Source organism: Doryrhamphus excisus, linkage group LG10 (genome assembly GCF_037039965.1).
Source record: "Doryrhamphus excisus strain RoL-2023G ecotype Guam linkage group LG10, RoL_Dexc_Guam_v1.1, whole genome shotgun sequence".
Classification (NCBI taxonomy): Eukaryota; Metazoa; Chordata; class Actinopteri; order Syngnathiformes; family Syngnathidae; genus Doryrhamphus; species Doryrhamphus excisus.
In genome coordinates this window covers 5,429,931-5,446,583 of record NC_136366.1, presented here as the reverse complement: position 1 = coordinate 5,446,583, position 16,653 = coordinate 5,429,931, and the positions used below count along the sequence as shown (strand labels likewise).

The 16,653-nt window shown below is 40.4% G+C and overlaps 1 protein-coding gene across 2 annotated transcripts in view; it reads right to left on the bottom strand.

The window, feature by feature from the left end:
* myofl (myoferlin like) overlaps positions 1-16,049 on the bottom strand; it is a 32,306-nt gene extending 16,257 nt beyond the window's left edge. Inside the window, exons 1-23 of one of the 2 annotated variants that reach the window (XM_058064868.2) lie at positions 15,839-16,049; positions 15,493-15,548; positions 15,299-15,390; positions 11,181-11,289; positions 11,012-11,087; positions 9,809-9,969; positions 9,507-9,635; positions 8,365-8,427; positions 8,231-8,281; positions 8,123-8,153; positions 7,125-7,240; positions 6,222-6,348; positions 6,033-6,136; positions 5,896-5,964; positions 5,765-5,808; positions 5,598-5,680; positions 4,198-4,233; positions 3,957-4,081; positions 3,779-3,892; positions 3,542-3,719; positions 2,587-2,711; positions 1,564-1,673; positions 1,293-1,485 (exon numbers count right to left, since the gene is read on the bottom strand). In XM_058064868.2, the coding sequence (XP_057920851.2) occupies positions 1,293-1,485; positions 1,564-1,673; positions 2,587-2,711; positions 3,542-3,719; positions 3,779-3,892; positions 3,957-4,081; positions 4,198-4,233; positions 5,598-5,680; positions 5,765-5,808; positions 5,896-5,964; positions 6,033-6,136; positions 6,222-6,348; positions 7,125-7,240; positions 8,123-8,153; positions 8,231-8,281; positions 8,365-8,427; positions 9,507-9,635; positions 9,809-9,969; positions 11,012-11,087; positions 11,181-11,289; positions 15,299-15,390; positions 15,493-15,548; positions 15,839-15,926 (2,280 nt within the window). In that variant the 5' untranslated portion in view covers positions 15,927-16,049. The remainder of the gene's footprint in view (positions 1-1,292; positions 1,486-1,563; positions 1,674-2,586; positions 2,712-3,541; positions 3,720-3,778; positions 3,893-3,956; positions 4,082-4,197; positions 4,234-5,597; positions 5,681-5,764; positions 5,809-5,895; positions 5,965-6,032; positions 6,137-6,221; positions 6,349-7,124; positions 7,241-8,122; positions 8,154-8,230; positions 8,282-8,364; positions 8,428-9,506; positions 9,636-9,808; positions 9,970-11,011; positions 11,088-11,180; positions 11,290-15,298; positions 15,391-15,492; positions 15,549-15,838) is intronic. The other variant, XM_078793894.1, reaches the window with a different exon arrangement.
* Positions 16,050-16,653: the final 604 nt, after the last annotated feature.

Here is a 16,653-nt window from a genome sequence, read left to right as displayed (position 1 = left end):
CACAGACTCCACACAGAGATGGCCGAGGGTGGAATTGAACTTAGGTCTCCTAGTTGTGTGGCCTGCGCACTAACCACTCGTCCGCCGTGCAGCATTTCTCCTACTTGTTTTGGATAAAAATGTATTTCTGTCTGCGATTAAATGTGATTAATTTGGCGTTAACTAAGCTGATTAATCACGATCAAATATTTTAATCGATTGACAGCTCTAAAAAAAAAGTGGTCTGTTATTATATCAGTCCTGAGAAGCCCAAAGTTATTGGTGTCATTCATTCATTTTCTACCACTTTTCCTCACGAGGGTCGCGGGGGGTGCTGGAGCCTATCCCAGCTGTCTTCCAGCGAGAGGCGGGGTACACACTGGACTGGTGGCCAGCCAATCACAGGGCACATATAGACAAAAAAACCATTCACACTCACATCCATACCTATGGACAATTAACCTAGCGGCCAATTAACCTAGCATGTTTATGGAATGTAGGAGGAAACCGGAGAAAACCCACGCATGCACGGGGAGAACATGCAAACTCCCCACAGAGATGGTCGAGGGGGGAATTGAACCCTGGTCTCCTAACTGCAGCCCAAATAATACAATCCATAATATATATAATAATATATAATATGATAAGGACAAGCATGGTGCATTCAAGGACACCTAAGTCTTTTTTTCTTTTGTTGTTCAATGGGCTCTATTTTCATAGGCCAGGCGCTTGGCTCCAAGCCCGTGTGTGCCTCTACGTCTCAAACACGGGGTGAGGCCAGCGCACTTTTCGCAATTTTCATGAGCAGCGCAGTCCGGCACGGTGTGGCATAGCCACGTTTCCGTCCCTCCCACTGACGCAAGTAGCATGAACGCCTCTTATTGCCTTGAAATGCGCAAGGCCCACTGGACTGCGCATAAGAGACCACCGTGCACATCATTCACCACGTAAACCACCTGGTAGGATACGTCATCTGTTCCTGATGGTTACATTAAACACAGCAGCAGGCTAATCCGGGCATCGTATTTGTGATTCACCTTCTTCATCGCCAAAAAGGAGAACCTTTGATGGTATATATCTCCTACTCATTCTCCTACACTAAAATAAACAACTTTTAATAAAATAATCTTTTTTTTAGTTGTTGTTAATTATTAGTTGTGTAATGGTGCGCTGGACGCAATCACCACTGTGTGGGGTGCGCCACGCTCTGCCACCCTGCGCCATAAAATTAGACTCCAATGACGTATTATCCACCAACGGCCATCATTCTTGAACACTCCTGTGATTCCTAAAGGGAGCATCTTTTTACTGACCTCCTCTGCCAGCTGCTTGATTCTGTCCAACCAGTCTTCAATGTCACTAACAGTCGCCTTGACATCTGTGACGTCCTCTCTCATGCCGCTGGCCGTCTGTCGGAGACTATCCAGTGCAGCATCACGCATGCTTTTCATCTGAAGATCCAGCGTCGTCACATTGGGCTGGTCCTCCACCGTGGGCAGCTGGGAACTGTAAGAAATGTTGTTAATGTCGTATCATTTGGACGCACGCAAGATATTATCCCACAACACATCCACCATGCCTTACCTCTTCAAGTCCTCCAGCATGTGATCGATGAGTTTGAGCCGAATTTCAAGCAGTCGTGCCTCAGAGACTTTCGCTTGGATGGCCGTTTTTAAAGAGGACAGGTTGGATTCCTACGTTCACATCAAAAAAGACCAAAAGCAAGCAGTGGTTTTATCGGCGTAGGTCTTTGCTGAAGCTTTTTGACAATTTTTAATTTATTCTCTGATAATTACAATGTATGTTTTTCAACAATTCCAGCTTTCTTCTTATGAATTGTAATGGTAATGGTAATGGTTTTATTTCATTTGAACATGCATCATATTACAATTGAATGCATCACATAATCAGTTCACAGTTCCACATGTCCAAAAGGAGTAGGAAGAAGCAAAGCTTATTAAATCCTACCCCTCCATCTGGTACTTTTACAATCAGTAACTGTTACATTTGTTCACTTCCTGCTTTCCATAATACAGTTTAAGGTTTTTTAATTTTATATATATATATAGAGAGAGATTTTTTAAATAATATTATATATTATTATTATATATATATTACATTTTTAATAATTTTAATAATAATGCACCTTGTACCGAAATACGAGGTGCTTAATTGCTTAATTGTCCACTTGTATTTATCAACTTTATTGGCATAACATTGTATTTTATTTTATATGTAAATTCACTAATATTTACATTTTATGCTACTAAAATGACATTATTTTTCCTCATAATATTATGAGTTTATTCTCTAAAAATGCACATTAGAATCCAACGTTTTCTTTTAAAATTGTGACTTATTCTCATGATATTATAACTTTTTGTACAACCTAATTTTCCAAATATTACAGTTCTTATTTACAACTTACTATTTAGGTTTTGTTGTTTCTCACAATATTGTTAAAAAAACAAGATATTTTGTTATTTTTCCTTAGAATATTAGTATTATTATTATATTTTTACTGTTTTTTTGTTTTCTTTTCTTTTTCAATGATATTTTTAGAAAGTGCTGCCAATAAAAAAAAGTCTGCCCTGCATTTGATCTTACCAGGCGCTCGGCAATAGAGAGAAGAATGTTGACAGAGTCCAAGCGATGGCTGATGTCTTCCCAAGAGGACGTGAGGGTGACGACAGGCTTTGTGTCGGCCCACGGCAGGTAATAGTAGTGGTTACCTGTGAAAGAAGCACTGTAAATACCGTATTTTCTGGACTATAAGTCGCTCCGGAGTATAAGTTGCACAAGGACAAAAATGTATAATGAGGTAGAAAAAAACATATATAAGTCGCACTGGAGTATAAGTCGCATTTTTTGCTGGTAATTTATTGTGCAAACTACCGTATTTTCCGGGGGTGCGCAATCATCATTGGGCTGACAGGAGGGAACGATGACATCATACCGATCAGTCCTACCTAGGAGGAAGATATCTGCTAAAACCATAGTTGATGTGAGGAGTAGTTGATTGGAGTTGTACAATAACTATTGTACTGATATGAGGGGAATTATTCATTAACGTTACAAATAACGGCGATAACTGAAAAGTAAAAAAAAAAACAAAAAACACTCCAACTAGCCATGCTGTGCATGTGAGCAAATCAATCAAATCAAAATTTGTTCTCCTGTCTGAGACGTTACCAGCCTGTTTAGAACTTTTGTAACTTTCCCTGACCTCACTTGTAAACAAACATTCACTTTCCGAGGAAGACATTTTGCATGCTAATTTTACCTGTCGAACACAAAAAAAACTTTATCAGCCACTTGAAACAGCAGTGCAATGAAGTGCAAAGTTTACCAGGGACCTCGTTGCACTCACAGCAGCTGCTCGGAGCATATGCCCGAATACAGTGCACCTTGCTGGGCCACAGCAAGGTGGCTCCCTCCCCTCTATACTCTGGTTCTCCAGGTATATATATATTAATCTCTCATTTTAAATAACACACCAATCAGTTTGTGATTGGAAAGGTTTGTGGAATTATTCCGTGTTAATATAATAAGACTTTCGTACCGTCAAACACGGCAAAGCTGTACTGGGTGGTGGAGGCCAGAGGCTTGCAGGTGGAGTCCAGCTTGTTCCCATAGTTTCCGATGCTGACCTCAAACTGGATGGGCTCGCCCGGCTCTTGGAGCATGCAGGCGCTGTGGAAGACGGCGCACAGAGAGAACTTCCTCCTCCGCTGGTATTTCTGCACACATTCATCAGTTAGCATTAGCATGCCTTCTACATTCGAATAACGCTACACACCTGTGCCACCAGGATGTCATCGCTGGAGATATCGTCGATGCTCCTGTCAACCTTTCCATCAAGCTGAGTGGACAGCTCAACAAGGACACGCCCCCTGTAGGCCACGCCTTCGCCCTGCAAGTGCACGCTCGCGAATTATTAAAATGTTCCTTACTGAGATTGTTTGGATTTTTCTGACCTTGCCGAGGTTGAGGTCGTCGTATGGGTCAGGGAGGCCGGTGAATTCCCTCGGACTGCCGTACAAGTTGACATAACACGGCCCAAAAGTCGGCAGGAAGCCAGTCTCGCTTGCTTCAAGGGTCGCTGTAACACACACACACACACACACACACACACACACATACACAAACAACAAGCAACTGTGAGCTGCAAAGTCTTGAAAAATCCGCTAAGGCTGCTGAGCATGATTTCTTACGTACATTCAGACAGGGTGTTGGAAATTTCACCTTGTGTTTCTGTTTGGAAAGGAAACGAGATGATGCGTTTAAAGACGCCAGTCCTTGAGAAATATTCGAGGAAGACCTCCACCAAGATAGCCATCTTTGTTTCAGCAGGATTACATTGGAAACACTTACCCGCTTTTCATAAAACTTTGCAGGAGCGAGAGCTCAGACACGGGCTAAGGAAGAAGGCATTTGGTGCAGATCCAGGTAAAGGTGCACATAATTTATATTTTTTTATTTTTAATGAAATGTTTTATGACTATTTTGTATTTGCTGAACGTTTGTGGGCAAGTTTAAGAGCTAATATACTAATAATAAAAACAAATAGTAATACAAAATATAGTATTAAATATAATTTTAAATATAGTATTAAATAGTATTAATTTAAATAATGGCCCAAAGGTCCCCAAATTGATATCCTTTTACATAAAATTTGATGTAATTATCGTTGTAGTTACACATTGAATATGCTACCACAGAGAGATTTCCCCTACTTATTATCGATAAAAACATAAGTATTTCTAGCTGTGATTAAGTGTGATTAATTGCAAGTTAACTATGGACAAAAAGTGCAATTAATCACGATCAAATATTTTAATTGATCGATCTAAGTGCCCCGTCGCCACACACACACACCGGGACAAGACACCCATCTGTCCCCCCCTGTCAACAGCCCTGGCCCGACTTATATTACTTTAAAGTAATATAAACGATATTAGGATTAATAATCAATTATACTACAATTTTATATGTGTGTATATTTCTTATATTTCATTAAAATATTCTAAATATGAGTAATATTAAATTACATATGAAATAATAATACTTTAAATTCTAGAAAATTTAAAGAAAATTCTTCTAAAATACTTTACATTTTATTAAAAATTAAATTAAATTAAATTAAATTAAATTAAATTAAATTAAATTAAATTAAATTAAATTAAATTAAATTAAATTAAATTAAATTAAACCGCTTTTCCTCACGAGGGTCGCGGGGGTGCTGGAGCCTATTAAATTAAATTGAAAAATATTATTATATATAATATAAATTAAAAAATATTGTAAATATTTATTGTATTGTATATTGTATATATATGTTCATACATACTATTGTTATTATTATTCGTTTATTGAATGCAATATTTGTCATACCATTAATGATACACTTTCTGAACTGATTTTAGGCTTTTGGGCTTTTACCCAATATGGTTCCACGTCCATGAATGGGCTACTGTACACAACAGTAGTCACCAGGACGCCCAAAAAATGTGAGAAAAACAAAGAAAAAGCCCAAATTTCATCCATTTTACAGTACATGGCTCATGTTCTCTGCGGGGGGCTAATTGAACACAACCTGGAGCAACTACCCGCCTTACCTTCAGTCTCTCCGCCCGCGGAGGACATCTGACTCAGGTTTAAGAATGCCGTTCCAATGGCGTCGTCTTTGCTGACGCGGTCCCTGCCAAGAGAGCAATGATTGACAGGTGAGATGTCAGCTATTGTGACGCTATTGTCTGTGTGGAAAAGTTTGTTCAGCTCTTACCAGTCAAACATGGTCAACTTGATGCGTTCACACATGGACGGGAACTGCACCCAGCACAGCACATCACGGTTAGTTCAAAGACTGCGTCTCATGTCCATCATCATCATCATCATCATCATCATACACTCTACCTTGACTTGGAGGCGAACCATCTGATTCCATTCGGGGTTTGCATTTCTCTCAATGACTTTGGTGCACAGCTAAAATGACAGAGCGTCATGGTGAGGAAGTAAAAAGTACTTGTGGGCTGCACCCACGTGTGACTTACCTTTTTCCCAGCAAAGCTGACCTCCAAATATGGATCCACTAAGTTCTTCCTGTCTCCATCCCCACCAAAAACTTGCTTTACCGTTTGCACAAATGCATCATCCACTGCAAAAGGTAAAAACAAAGAAAAGAACACATTCTAGCGTACTGAAAGAAATTCAACACAGTGCAGTACTTTCTGATGCCATACTTTGCGGCATGTCCTCGGCACGGTACACCTTGAGGCTGAGAGTGGCACATCGCATCGCAACGCCTGCCGGAACCAAAAGGTTACTCTCGATGTCGTCCTGCTCCTCACTTATGCATCTCCTCTCCGTCTGCAGGGACGGCAAATCCACATTTTATTCAGTAATGCATTCAGTAAGACATTTTACTGTGGTTGGTCACACTAACAACTTGTTTCATTTCATCAATAAAATAAAATAACAAAAAATAAATAGAATAAATAAATAAGATATACAAAACATGCAAAACCATTATTAATTGAAATTAACCCATAACAAGGACAATGTAAAAGATATATATTTTCAAGCAAAATACATATAAAAAATCGTGAAACTTGAGAAAAAAATTACAATAATAATTCAAAAATATATATAAATACCAAAAAAATACAAAAATAAGTACAGAAAATAATACATTCATTAATTTTAACCAACCCCCACCAAGGAAATTGCACAAAAAAATACAAATACCAAACAAATACAAAATTAAATACAACAAATATAAATTAATTTGAATGAACCCCCTTCAAGAGAAATGTAAAAAATGCATATATATATTTTGGACCAAAATAAATTTAAAAAATCATAAAACAAAAAAAACACAAATTGAAAAGTAAATACAGAAATTATTTCATGATTTAAATGACACCCTCACCAAGTAAAACGGATTTAAATAAAGGCGAATCCATCACTTTTAATTGAATCAACATAAAACTTAAAACTTAATAAACATAATAAATAATGAAGTGAAATGAACCCTCCCCCCAAATGTGCTTCATAATTATGTGCTACATATATAAGGAGCCAAACCACTTAAGAAATAACTGAAAGAAATAAGAAATAATAGCAAAGCCAACGGGTACACGCACCGGTGGCTCTTCCCCAGTCGCCACGATGATAATGCTGACTTTCAGGTAACCTTTGGCGCCGCAGCCGGAGTCGTCCGGATCACTCAGGAGGAGCCACTTCCTCATAACGGCGTGACCTGAACACAGCGTACCGTTAAAACCCACGCATGCATGGGGAGAACATGTCCACACAGAGATGGCTGAGGGTGGAGAAAGACAAAATAAAAAGCCAAAAAGTTACCACTTCCACACAAAATAGGAGGAGAACTCTTTAATTTTCTACCGCTTATCCGCACAAGGGTCGCAGGGGGTGCTGGAGCCTATCCCAGCTGTCTTAGGGCAAGAGGCGGGGTACACCCTGGACTGGTGGCCAGCCAATCACAGGGCACATATAGACAAACAACCATTCACACTCACATTCATACCTATGGACAATTTGGAGTCGCCAATTAACCTAGCATGTTTTTGGAATGGGGGATTGTTATTATCATTATTGTTATTATTAACATCGTTAAACCCGAGAAGTGTCATCATGAGGGGGCCATTTTGGTTTCTGCCCTCTGTGGAATTCTGCCCTAGGTGGAATTGGTGTGTCCCATTAGTTTGCTGTTTTTTTTATATTATATTATATTATATTATATTATATTTTGTGGGACGGCACAGCAAGGAGACCAGGGTTCAATTCCACCCTCGGGCATCTCTGTGTGGAGTTTACATGTTCTCCCCGTGCACGCGTGGGTTTTCTCCGGGTACTCCGGTTTCCTCCCACATTCCAAAAACATGCTCGGTTAATTAGCGACTCCAAATTGTCCATAGGTATGAATGTGAGTGTGAATGGTTGTTTGTCTATATGTGCCCTGTGATTGGCTGGCGACCAGTCCAGGGTGTACCCCGCCTCTTGCCCGACCCTCCGCGACCCTTGTGAGGAAAAAGCGGTAGAAAATGAATGAATGAATTATATTTTGTATACTGTACATCCTGAGTGGCAAACATCTTGCACTGAATGCGTTCAGACTGACCAGCTTCATCGTAGATGTAGCCAACATCCAGCTGGGGAACAAAGGAACAGTACGTCAGTGCTACAAATGAAAGTGCAGGAGTCCTTAACTTAAGTCACACGGCCTTACCTTGAACTCTCCCATTAGGCTGTCAGCTCTCAAGGAGAAGGAATCATAAACCTTTACAAAGTAAAGACACGGATTTTCATGAAGTTTGAACAAGCCTGAGACTTGAGATCGTTCATTTGTAAAACCGTACACACCCGTAGACCGATGGTCTCATCCAACAGTTCTGAAGGGAGCATGTTTACGTTGTAGAAAAACATCTAAAAGAAAGAGGACCAATAAATAACAAGCAAACATCCATGACCTTTAAGAATCGGAGGAGAAAATGCGGCAGGAAAAAGCCAACTGTCTTCCACTAAGGATATTCATAGTCAAATCTGATTTGTTCGATTTTGTCCAAACAGTCCACTGTTGGGTTTTTATCAATAAACAGAATTTCATTCATTCATTCATTTTCTACCACTTATCCTCACGAGGGTTGCAGGGGTTGCTGGAGCCTATCCCAGCTGTCTTCAGGCGAGAGGCGGGGTACACCCTGGACTGGTGGCCAGCCAATCACAGGGCACATATAGACAAACAACCATTCACACTCACATTCATACCTATGGACAATTTGGAGTGGCCAGTTAACCTAGCATGTTTTTGGAATGTGGGAGGAAACCGGAGTACCCGGAGAAAACTCCCGCATGCACGGGGAGAACATGCAAAGTCCACACAGAGATGGCCGAGGGTGGGGAAAGACAAAATAAGAAGCCAAAAAGTTACCACTTCCACACAAAATAGGAGGAGAACTCATTCATTTTCTACCGCTTATCCTCACAAGGGTCGCAGGGGTTGCTGGAGCCTATCCCAGCTGTCTTTGGGCGAGAAGCGGGGTACACCTTGTACTGGTGGCCAGCCAATCACAGGGCACATATAGACAAACAACCATTCACACTCACATTCATACCTATGGACAATTTGGAGTGGCCAATTAACCTAGCATGTTTTTGGAATGTGGGAGGAAACCGGAGTACCCGGAGAAAACCCACGCATGCAGAGGGAGAACATACAAACTCCACACAGAGATGGCCGAGGGTGGAATTGAACCTAGGTCTCCTAGTTGTGAGGTCTGCGCGCTAGCCACTTGACCGCCGTGCAGCCCACAGTCCAATCAAACTCCTCCAAATCCAATCTTCAAACGAATCTATCAACTAATCTATCAACAACTCCACAACTCCACTATCAAGTCCTGAAATAGATCAGAAAAAGTGAGCTTATTGAAGCTGACAAGGAGAAGAAGATAAAAAGGATGTCCAAAGCAGACAGTAAAAGGCAACCAATGAATTCCACCCCGTACCTCATCAAAGAAAGGGTTATTTCCACTTCTTATTCGGGTTCTGTGCGTCTGACCGCACACGTTGACCTTCACCACAGGCTTGATGTTGTTGCCAGGCAGCTGTCGACCCTCAATCACCCGCACGCGGATCTAGAAGGCACTTTTTTCTTGGTGAAATAGTCATTCCCGATTGAAACGTAGAAGGACAATATTATCGTCTAAGCCGTTCGTGTTTTACAGCTGTCATTCAGGTGATTAAAGGTACCCCCCCCCTTAATTGACGCCTGTGATTCATATTGAGCACTCCAGCCAAGACACAATACCTGGAAATCCTGAACCTTATTAGCCAGGGCTCGGTGCCTCTTGCGGCTGACGCGGATCGGCTTGTGGCCAGGCTGCCTTGGTGAGCCCAGACCTGCTGGGCTTCCCATCTGACCCCCCGCCTCCGTATCAGCATCCCCCTCATCATCTTCCTCGAAGGCTCCTGTGGTCCAAGGAGATGCTAAATGATCAACATTGCTTTTGGCAAAAGTACAAATAACTTGAAAAGCTCATTATAAATTACCAGTCAAATGTTATTATTTATTATTTATTATTTATTATTTATTATTTATTATTTATTATTTATTATTTATTATTTATTATTTATTATTTATTATTTATTATTTATTATTTATTATTTATTATTTATTATTTAAATTCATTGACAACAACAATGTATCCCACCAGGCATCTGGCATTATGATGCTGTGATAGATAAAGGTTTGTGCCAATCATAAAGAGTTATTTTCTTTCCATCCATCCATCTTCTTCTTTTTTATTTTATTATTTATTATTTTGTTATTAAAGTTCATTGACAACAACAATGTATCCCAACGGGCATCTAGCATTATGATGCTGTGATAGATAAAGGTTTGTGCCAATCATAAAGAGTTATTTTCTTTCCATCCATCCATCCATCCATCTTCTTATTTATTATTTATTAAAGTTCATTGACAACAACAATGTATCCCACCGGGCATCTAGCATTATGATGCTGTGATAGATAAAGGTTTGCGCCAATCATAAAGAGTTATTTTCTTTCCATCCATCCATCTTCTATCCAAGGTCATTCTATCGAGGGGGTGGCAGCCTAAGCAGGGACGCCCAAGACTTGCCCCTTCCCACTTTATCCAGCTCCCAGGGGGGGCGAGGAGGCATCCTGACCCAAGCCACTTCATCTGGCTCCTCGCAATGCAGAGAAGCAGTGGTTTTAATCCTAGCTAGCTAGCTAGCTAGCTAGCTAGCTAGCTAAAGTTATCTGTCTGTCATTGAGGTTTTTTGATTAGCGTTGATTCCAGCATTCCAACAAGTGCGTCCCTTGTTGACTCGATACGGGTGTCGGCAACCCGACGTGTCGCACGGCAAACATTTTGTGTGGTCAGCTCGGAATGTGCCGATGATATCGTTATTATGGAAATCCTCCGATATTGATTGGTGGCCGATCAATGGAAGCATCCCTAATATAAAGTCTTTGATGTTCTTACCATTATCCAGATGGGACCCCCCTCCATCAGTTTCGTCCCCAGGTGGTTCATACCCGATGAGCAAACTAATAGTTGCCTGAAAAAAAGACATCAAAAATAGAATAGAAATATTTGCGGTTGACTCAAATTGAGAAGAACTTTTTTTGTCATTTTGTTGTTGTTGTTTTACCCCAATAGGCTGCTGCTTCTCATTGCTCAAGGGCACATTCTTAGACGGCAGTGACCTCACCTCACCACCAGCCAGGTCTCTTAAAGAGATCTTTGCAGAACCAATGAACCTGAAAGCAAGTAAGAAATAACAAACTGTGTGAAATCTTGTGTCATTATTTGCGTGAGCTTGGGGGGGGATATGTGTGTGTGTGGGGGGGGTGGGGGGGTTGCTGTGTGTCAATGTAGTAGGAAACTGCTTGTTACCATGGCTAGTGGACCGTTTCACACTTCCCCATTCCACTTCTTCACCTCCGTGATTACAAAATAGGAATTATGACTCAGTACAGTACAGATTCCTATTTTCTGTGGCAAAAAAAAAGCACTCGATGCAGAAAGAAGCCCCAGAGATGACGAAAACATGGCATAGGAAACAACATAAGATGGTAACAATTATCCCACACCACAGGCATGTGGCGTTCTGTACCCATATGGCCATATTTAGAAAGAGGGGGGCGGCTTATATCAGTTTTAAGACCTCACTTGGGTTCAAAAAGTTAGATTTTCCTTGAAAAGTAGTTACGGGGTGTCAGTGTGACAGCATAGTACAGTACTTTGCAGTTATTTGCTGCCATGCCCCCCCAATAAGGGACAGGATTTGTGTACCATTTAGTGGAGTGCTTTACAGTACAGTACAGTCTATTTTGAATTCATGCACCCCCCCCCCTCCACACGCCCACCACACCCTTTCCAAACCCTCTTAAAAGCTTGATATTGTTCTCCTTCTTCTATTTCGGGTCAACTTTGCCATTCAATGCTAATGGTAATGGTTTTATTTCATTTGAACATGCATCAGATTACAATTGAATGCATCACATAATCAGTTCACAGTTCCACATGTCCAAAAGGAGTAGGAAGAAGCAAAGCTTATTAAATCCTACCCCTCCATCTGGTACTTTTACAATCAGTAACTGTTACATTTGTTCACTTCCTGCTTTCCTAATATATTTATAATATAGTTTTTTTTTTTCAAGTTTATTATTTAGTTTTTTCTATTGTCGACCAAACGCCTCCATACGTGGTACATTATTAAAAAAAAACAAAAAAAAAAACCTTAAACTATGTTAGGAAAGCAGGAAGTGAACAAATGTAACAGTTACTGATTGTAAAAGTACCAGATGGAGGGGTAGGATTTAATAAGCTTTGCTTCTTCCTAATCCTTTTGGACATGTGGAACTGTCGACTGACTATGTGATGCATTCAATTGTAATCTGATAAAACCATTACCATTACCATGATCAAAAACTACTAACATTATTACAAAAAACATTATTTAAAAAAACCCAAAACAAAACAAAAAAACCTTAAACTGTATTATGGAAAGCAGGAAGTGAACAAATGTAACAGTTACTGATTGTAAAAGTACCACATGGAGGGGTAGGATTTAATAAGTTTGCTTCTTCCTACTCCTTTTGGACATGTGGAACTGTGAACTGACTATGTGATGCATTCAATTGTAATCTGATAAAACCATTACCATTACCATGATCAAAAACTACTAACATTATTACAAAAACATTATTTAAAAAAAAAACAAACAAACAAAAAAACCCCTTAAACTGCATTATGGAAAGCAGGAAGTGAACAAATGTAACAGTTGCTGATTGTAAAAGTACCAGATGGAGGGGTAGGATTTAATAAGCTTTGCTTCTTCCTACTCCTTTTGTACTCCTTGTGGAACTGTGAACTGATTATGTGATGCATTCAATTGTAATCTGATGCATGTTCAAATGAAATAAAACCATTACCATTTTTGTCATAAACAAAGAGGGGTTTAAACAATAGCCTGCAACGCGTGGACAAGGCCTTCATCACACATCTCACATTCCATTTCCAAAATCAACATCACAGATCTCATCGTCTCCTTAAAGCGACGTGATATTGATAATTCTATCACAGCCGTACTAGTGACAAGCCATGGCAGACACTCTTGCTCAATCCCGCACTGGTGTGTCTAAAGCAGGCAGGGGTCATGGAAAAACGTCCCAAACGCTCCTCCCGACAACACTGATTTGTCCAGTTCGTAATCAAGAAGCAGATTTATTTCCCCCATCCTGTGGAGGGAAGTTGACAAAAGTGCAGCGATTCTCTCCTTTTAAGGCAGCATTCCTTCAGAGTGCAGCCATGAGGCGGACAATGCTTCTTGTTCAAGGACTCTGCAAGTCTCAACTTAACCACAATGTGCTCACTGCTCTAGGAAAACATCATATGACTCTTATCCACATTTCCTCAGGTGAATTTAGTTGGCTTTTATTATGCCGGGTCAAATTCTGATTCAAATAGGCATATTACAAAACTATGGTGAATCATGATTCATTTGTTTGAATTTAAATGTTTCATCATTTGCCAGCGCTGTTAATAATAAGCTGTAGTAAATAATAAGCTTATTAAATCCTACCCCTCCATCTGATACTTTTACAATCAGTAACTGTTCCATTTGTTCACTTCCTGCTTTCCTAATATTCATTCATTTTCTACCGCTTATCCTCACAAGGGTCGCAGGGGTGATGGAGCATGCACGGGGAGAACATGCAAACTCCACACACAGATGGCCGAGGGTGGAATCGAACCCTGGTCTCCTTGCTGTGAGGTCTGCGCGCTAACCACTTGACCGCCGTGCAGCCCGCTTTCCGAATATAATTTCATTCATTCATTCATTTTCTACCGCTTATCCTCACGAGGGTCGCGGGGGTGCTGGAGCCTATCCCAGCTGTCTTCAGGCGAGAGGCGGGGTACACCCTGGACTGGAGGCCAGCCAATCACAGGGCACATATAGACAAACAACCATTCACACTCACATTCATACCTATGGACAATTTGGAGTGGCCAATTAACCTAGCATGTTTTTGGAATGTGGGAGGAAACCGGAGTACCCGGCGAAAACCCACGCATGCACGGGGAGAACATGCAAACTCCACACAGAGATGGCCGAGGGTGGAATTGAACCCTGGTCTCCTAGCTGTGAGGTCTGCGTGTAACCACTTGACCGCCGTGCAGCCCGCTTTCCTAATATAATTTATTTTATTGTTTTTACTTTATTTTATTATTTTTAGTCACGTACCAAAGTACGAGGTGATATGACCATCCAATGACATAATGGGTACCATAGTAACTGTCAATATAGTGATATATATATATATATATATATATATATATATATATATATATATATATATATAGTAATGCAGTTTTGGAAACCATGATAAACCACGATAACAGGGATTACTGTAGCAGTGTTCCCTTTACTTTTACTTTCAACTTCTCTAAAAATACATAACACCCTCCACTGTAGCTGAGTAACAGTGTAACATTTGGTCACTAAACAAAAATGGTTGGCTTATTTGAATTTCACTGTGAAATACAAAAAAACAAATTTAAATTCAAAACAGTGTTTTTTTTTTGTCCGTGTCAAAAAGCATCTCAAAAAACGGTTGGATTTTTTTCTAAACGGAATAATACCATCCATCTAAACATATCTTGCTAGCAAAATGCTGGAACCAAGAAAAGAGGGCTTATTATTTACAATTTTTACCATGGAAATGATAAAAACGGCACGGCGGTCGAGTGGTTAGCGCGGAGACGTGAGTTCAATCCCATCCTCGGCCATCTCTGTGTGGAGTTTGCATGTTCTCCCCGTGCATGCGTGGGTTTTCTCCGGGTACTCCGGTTTCCTCCCACATTCCAAAAACATGCTAGGTTAATTAGCCACTCCAAATTGTCCATAGGTATGAATGTGAGTGTGAATGGTTGTTTGTCTATATGTGCCCTGTGATTGGCTGACCACCAGTCCAGGGTGTACCCCGCCTCTCGCCCGAAGACAGCTGGGATAGGCTCCAGTACCCCCTGTGACCCTTGTGAGGATAAGCGGTAGAAAATGAATGAGTTCTCCTCCTATTTTGTGTGGAAGTGGTAACTTTTTGGCTTCTTATTTTGTCTTTCTCCACCCTCGGTGAATGAATTAATTTATTCAAATGAATTTTGAATAAACCAATCATTTGTGCTTTTTAATTCTCATTCACGGAAATCTTTGGAAAATCTAACATGTATCATCGGATTTGCCAGTCCCATACTTTTACATACTTGTCTTTGCCGATTGTCTCGTAGTCTTTCACAACCACGTCGATGAGTGAAGACGCATCCAAGGCAGAACCCTTCAGATCAAATTCCAGCACCTACAACATGAAAAAGACGCAGGATGAGCCGCAGGAGTCAACGCAGGAGTCAACACAGGAGTCATCATTTCCGAGATCTGTATGTCACACAACTGCACTCACTTCATTCCATGTGGGATTTAGCTCATTGTCAACAGCTTTGGTTTTCTTCTTTTCACCTGAAATCACAAAAGGTATAGCCTCTTTAACTAGAAGCAGCGTTATGTCATGGAAAAAGACAACTTGGGTGGCAAAATTTCCAACTGTGGTGTTATTAATGTGGACAAAAATCATTATTACCACAACATTATAGTCACATTAAGTACTTTAAAATTAAGTACAAACGGGATAAAGTAACATTTAAGGCAAAATTACAAAAAAATACAATAATAAAATAATTTAATGAGTTTCAAGTCTCCTGAACGCACTTTCCACTGACCAAATAATAAGTTACTTGAATGCATCTCACCTCTGAACACAACAGCAGCAATTGGATCAGGGTTTCCGAGTTTCTTTTTAGGGATGCCACACGCAGATTCGACAACCACCCGCAACATTTCGGTAATGAATAAGTCCAAAACTATTCTCAGAGGAGGACCATATTATTCCGAAGAAAAGTCAGCGAGAACTGAAAGAAGCAGCCGTGAGCAGGAGGAGGAGAGAAGGAGAAGAAAGAGGAGGAGAGTTGCATTCGTGAGTCACAACAGGCTGACTCAGGTCACTTCCCGAGCAACTAAGACATAAATATCAACAATTTACTTTATCGCCTCATTCTGTTTTACATTTGTTCTCAGCGACCAGAGAGCATTAAGCATCGAACGTAAATAAATGAATGAAGTTTGACGCGTCAGCTGAGCGTCTCCGAATGATAATGATGCAGCAGCGCCTCCCAGTGGTGAAAAAAACAAAAGCGGACCCCTTCTGGTACCGTGGGAAATGATAGCATTCCTGATAATCGCCACAAAGCACAGAGAAGACACGGGGCCATGTTTCAAAATTACAATCGCAGCATTAATTAGATGTAAAATTATAGTTTTAATTAAATTGTAATTTTAATATTCGTGGGTGAAATCCAGCGGATCACCTGTGTACACATAATTGTTTGATTGTCCCCAAAGGCGTCCCCATTTTCTTTCAAACGGTGGGCTTTTAGTCAAATGTGGTTTCAAGTGCTTTGTCGTTAATTCAAATACAATTGATTTATTTGCTTTCAATACTTCGGCTGCGTTATCCCCACATCCAGTTCGTTAGGTAACCGCTTTTTTTAAAACATTTTTTTAGGGC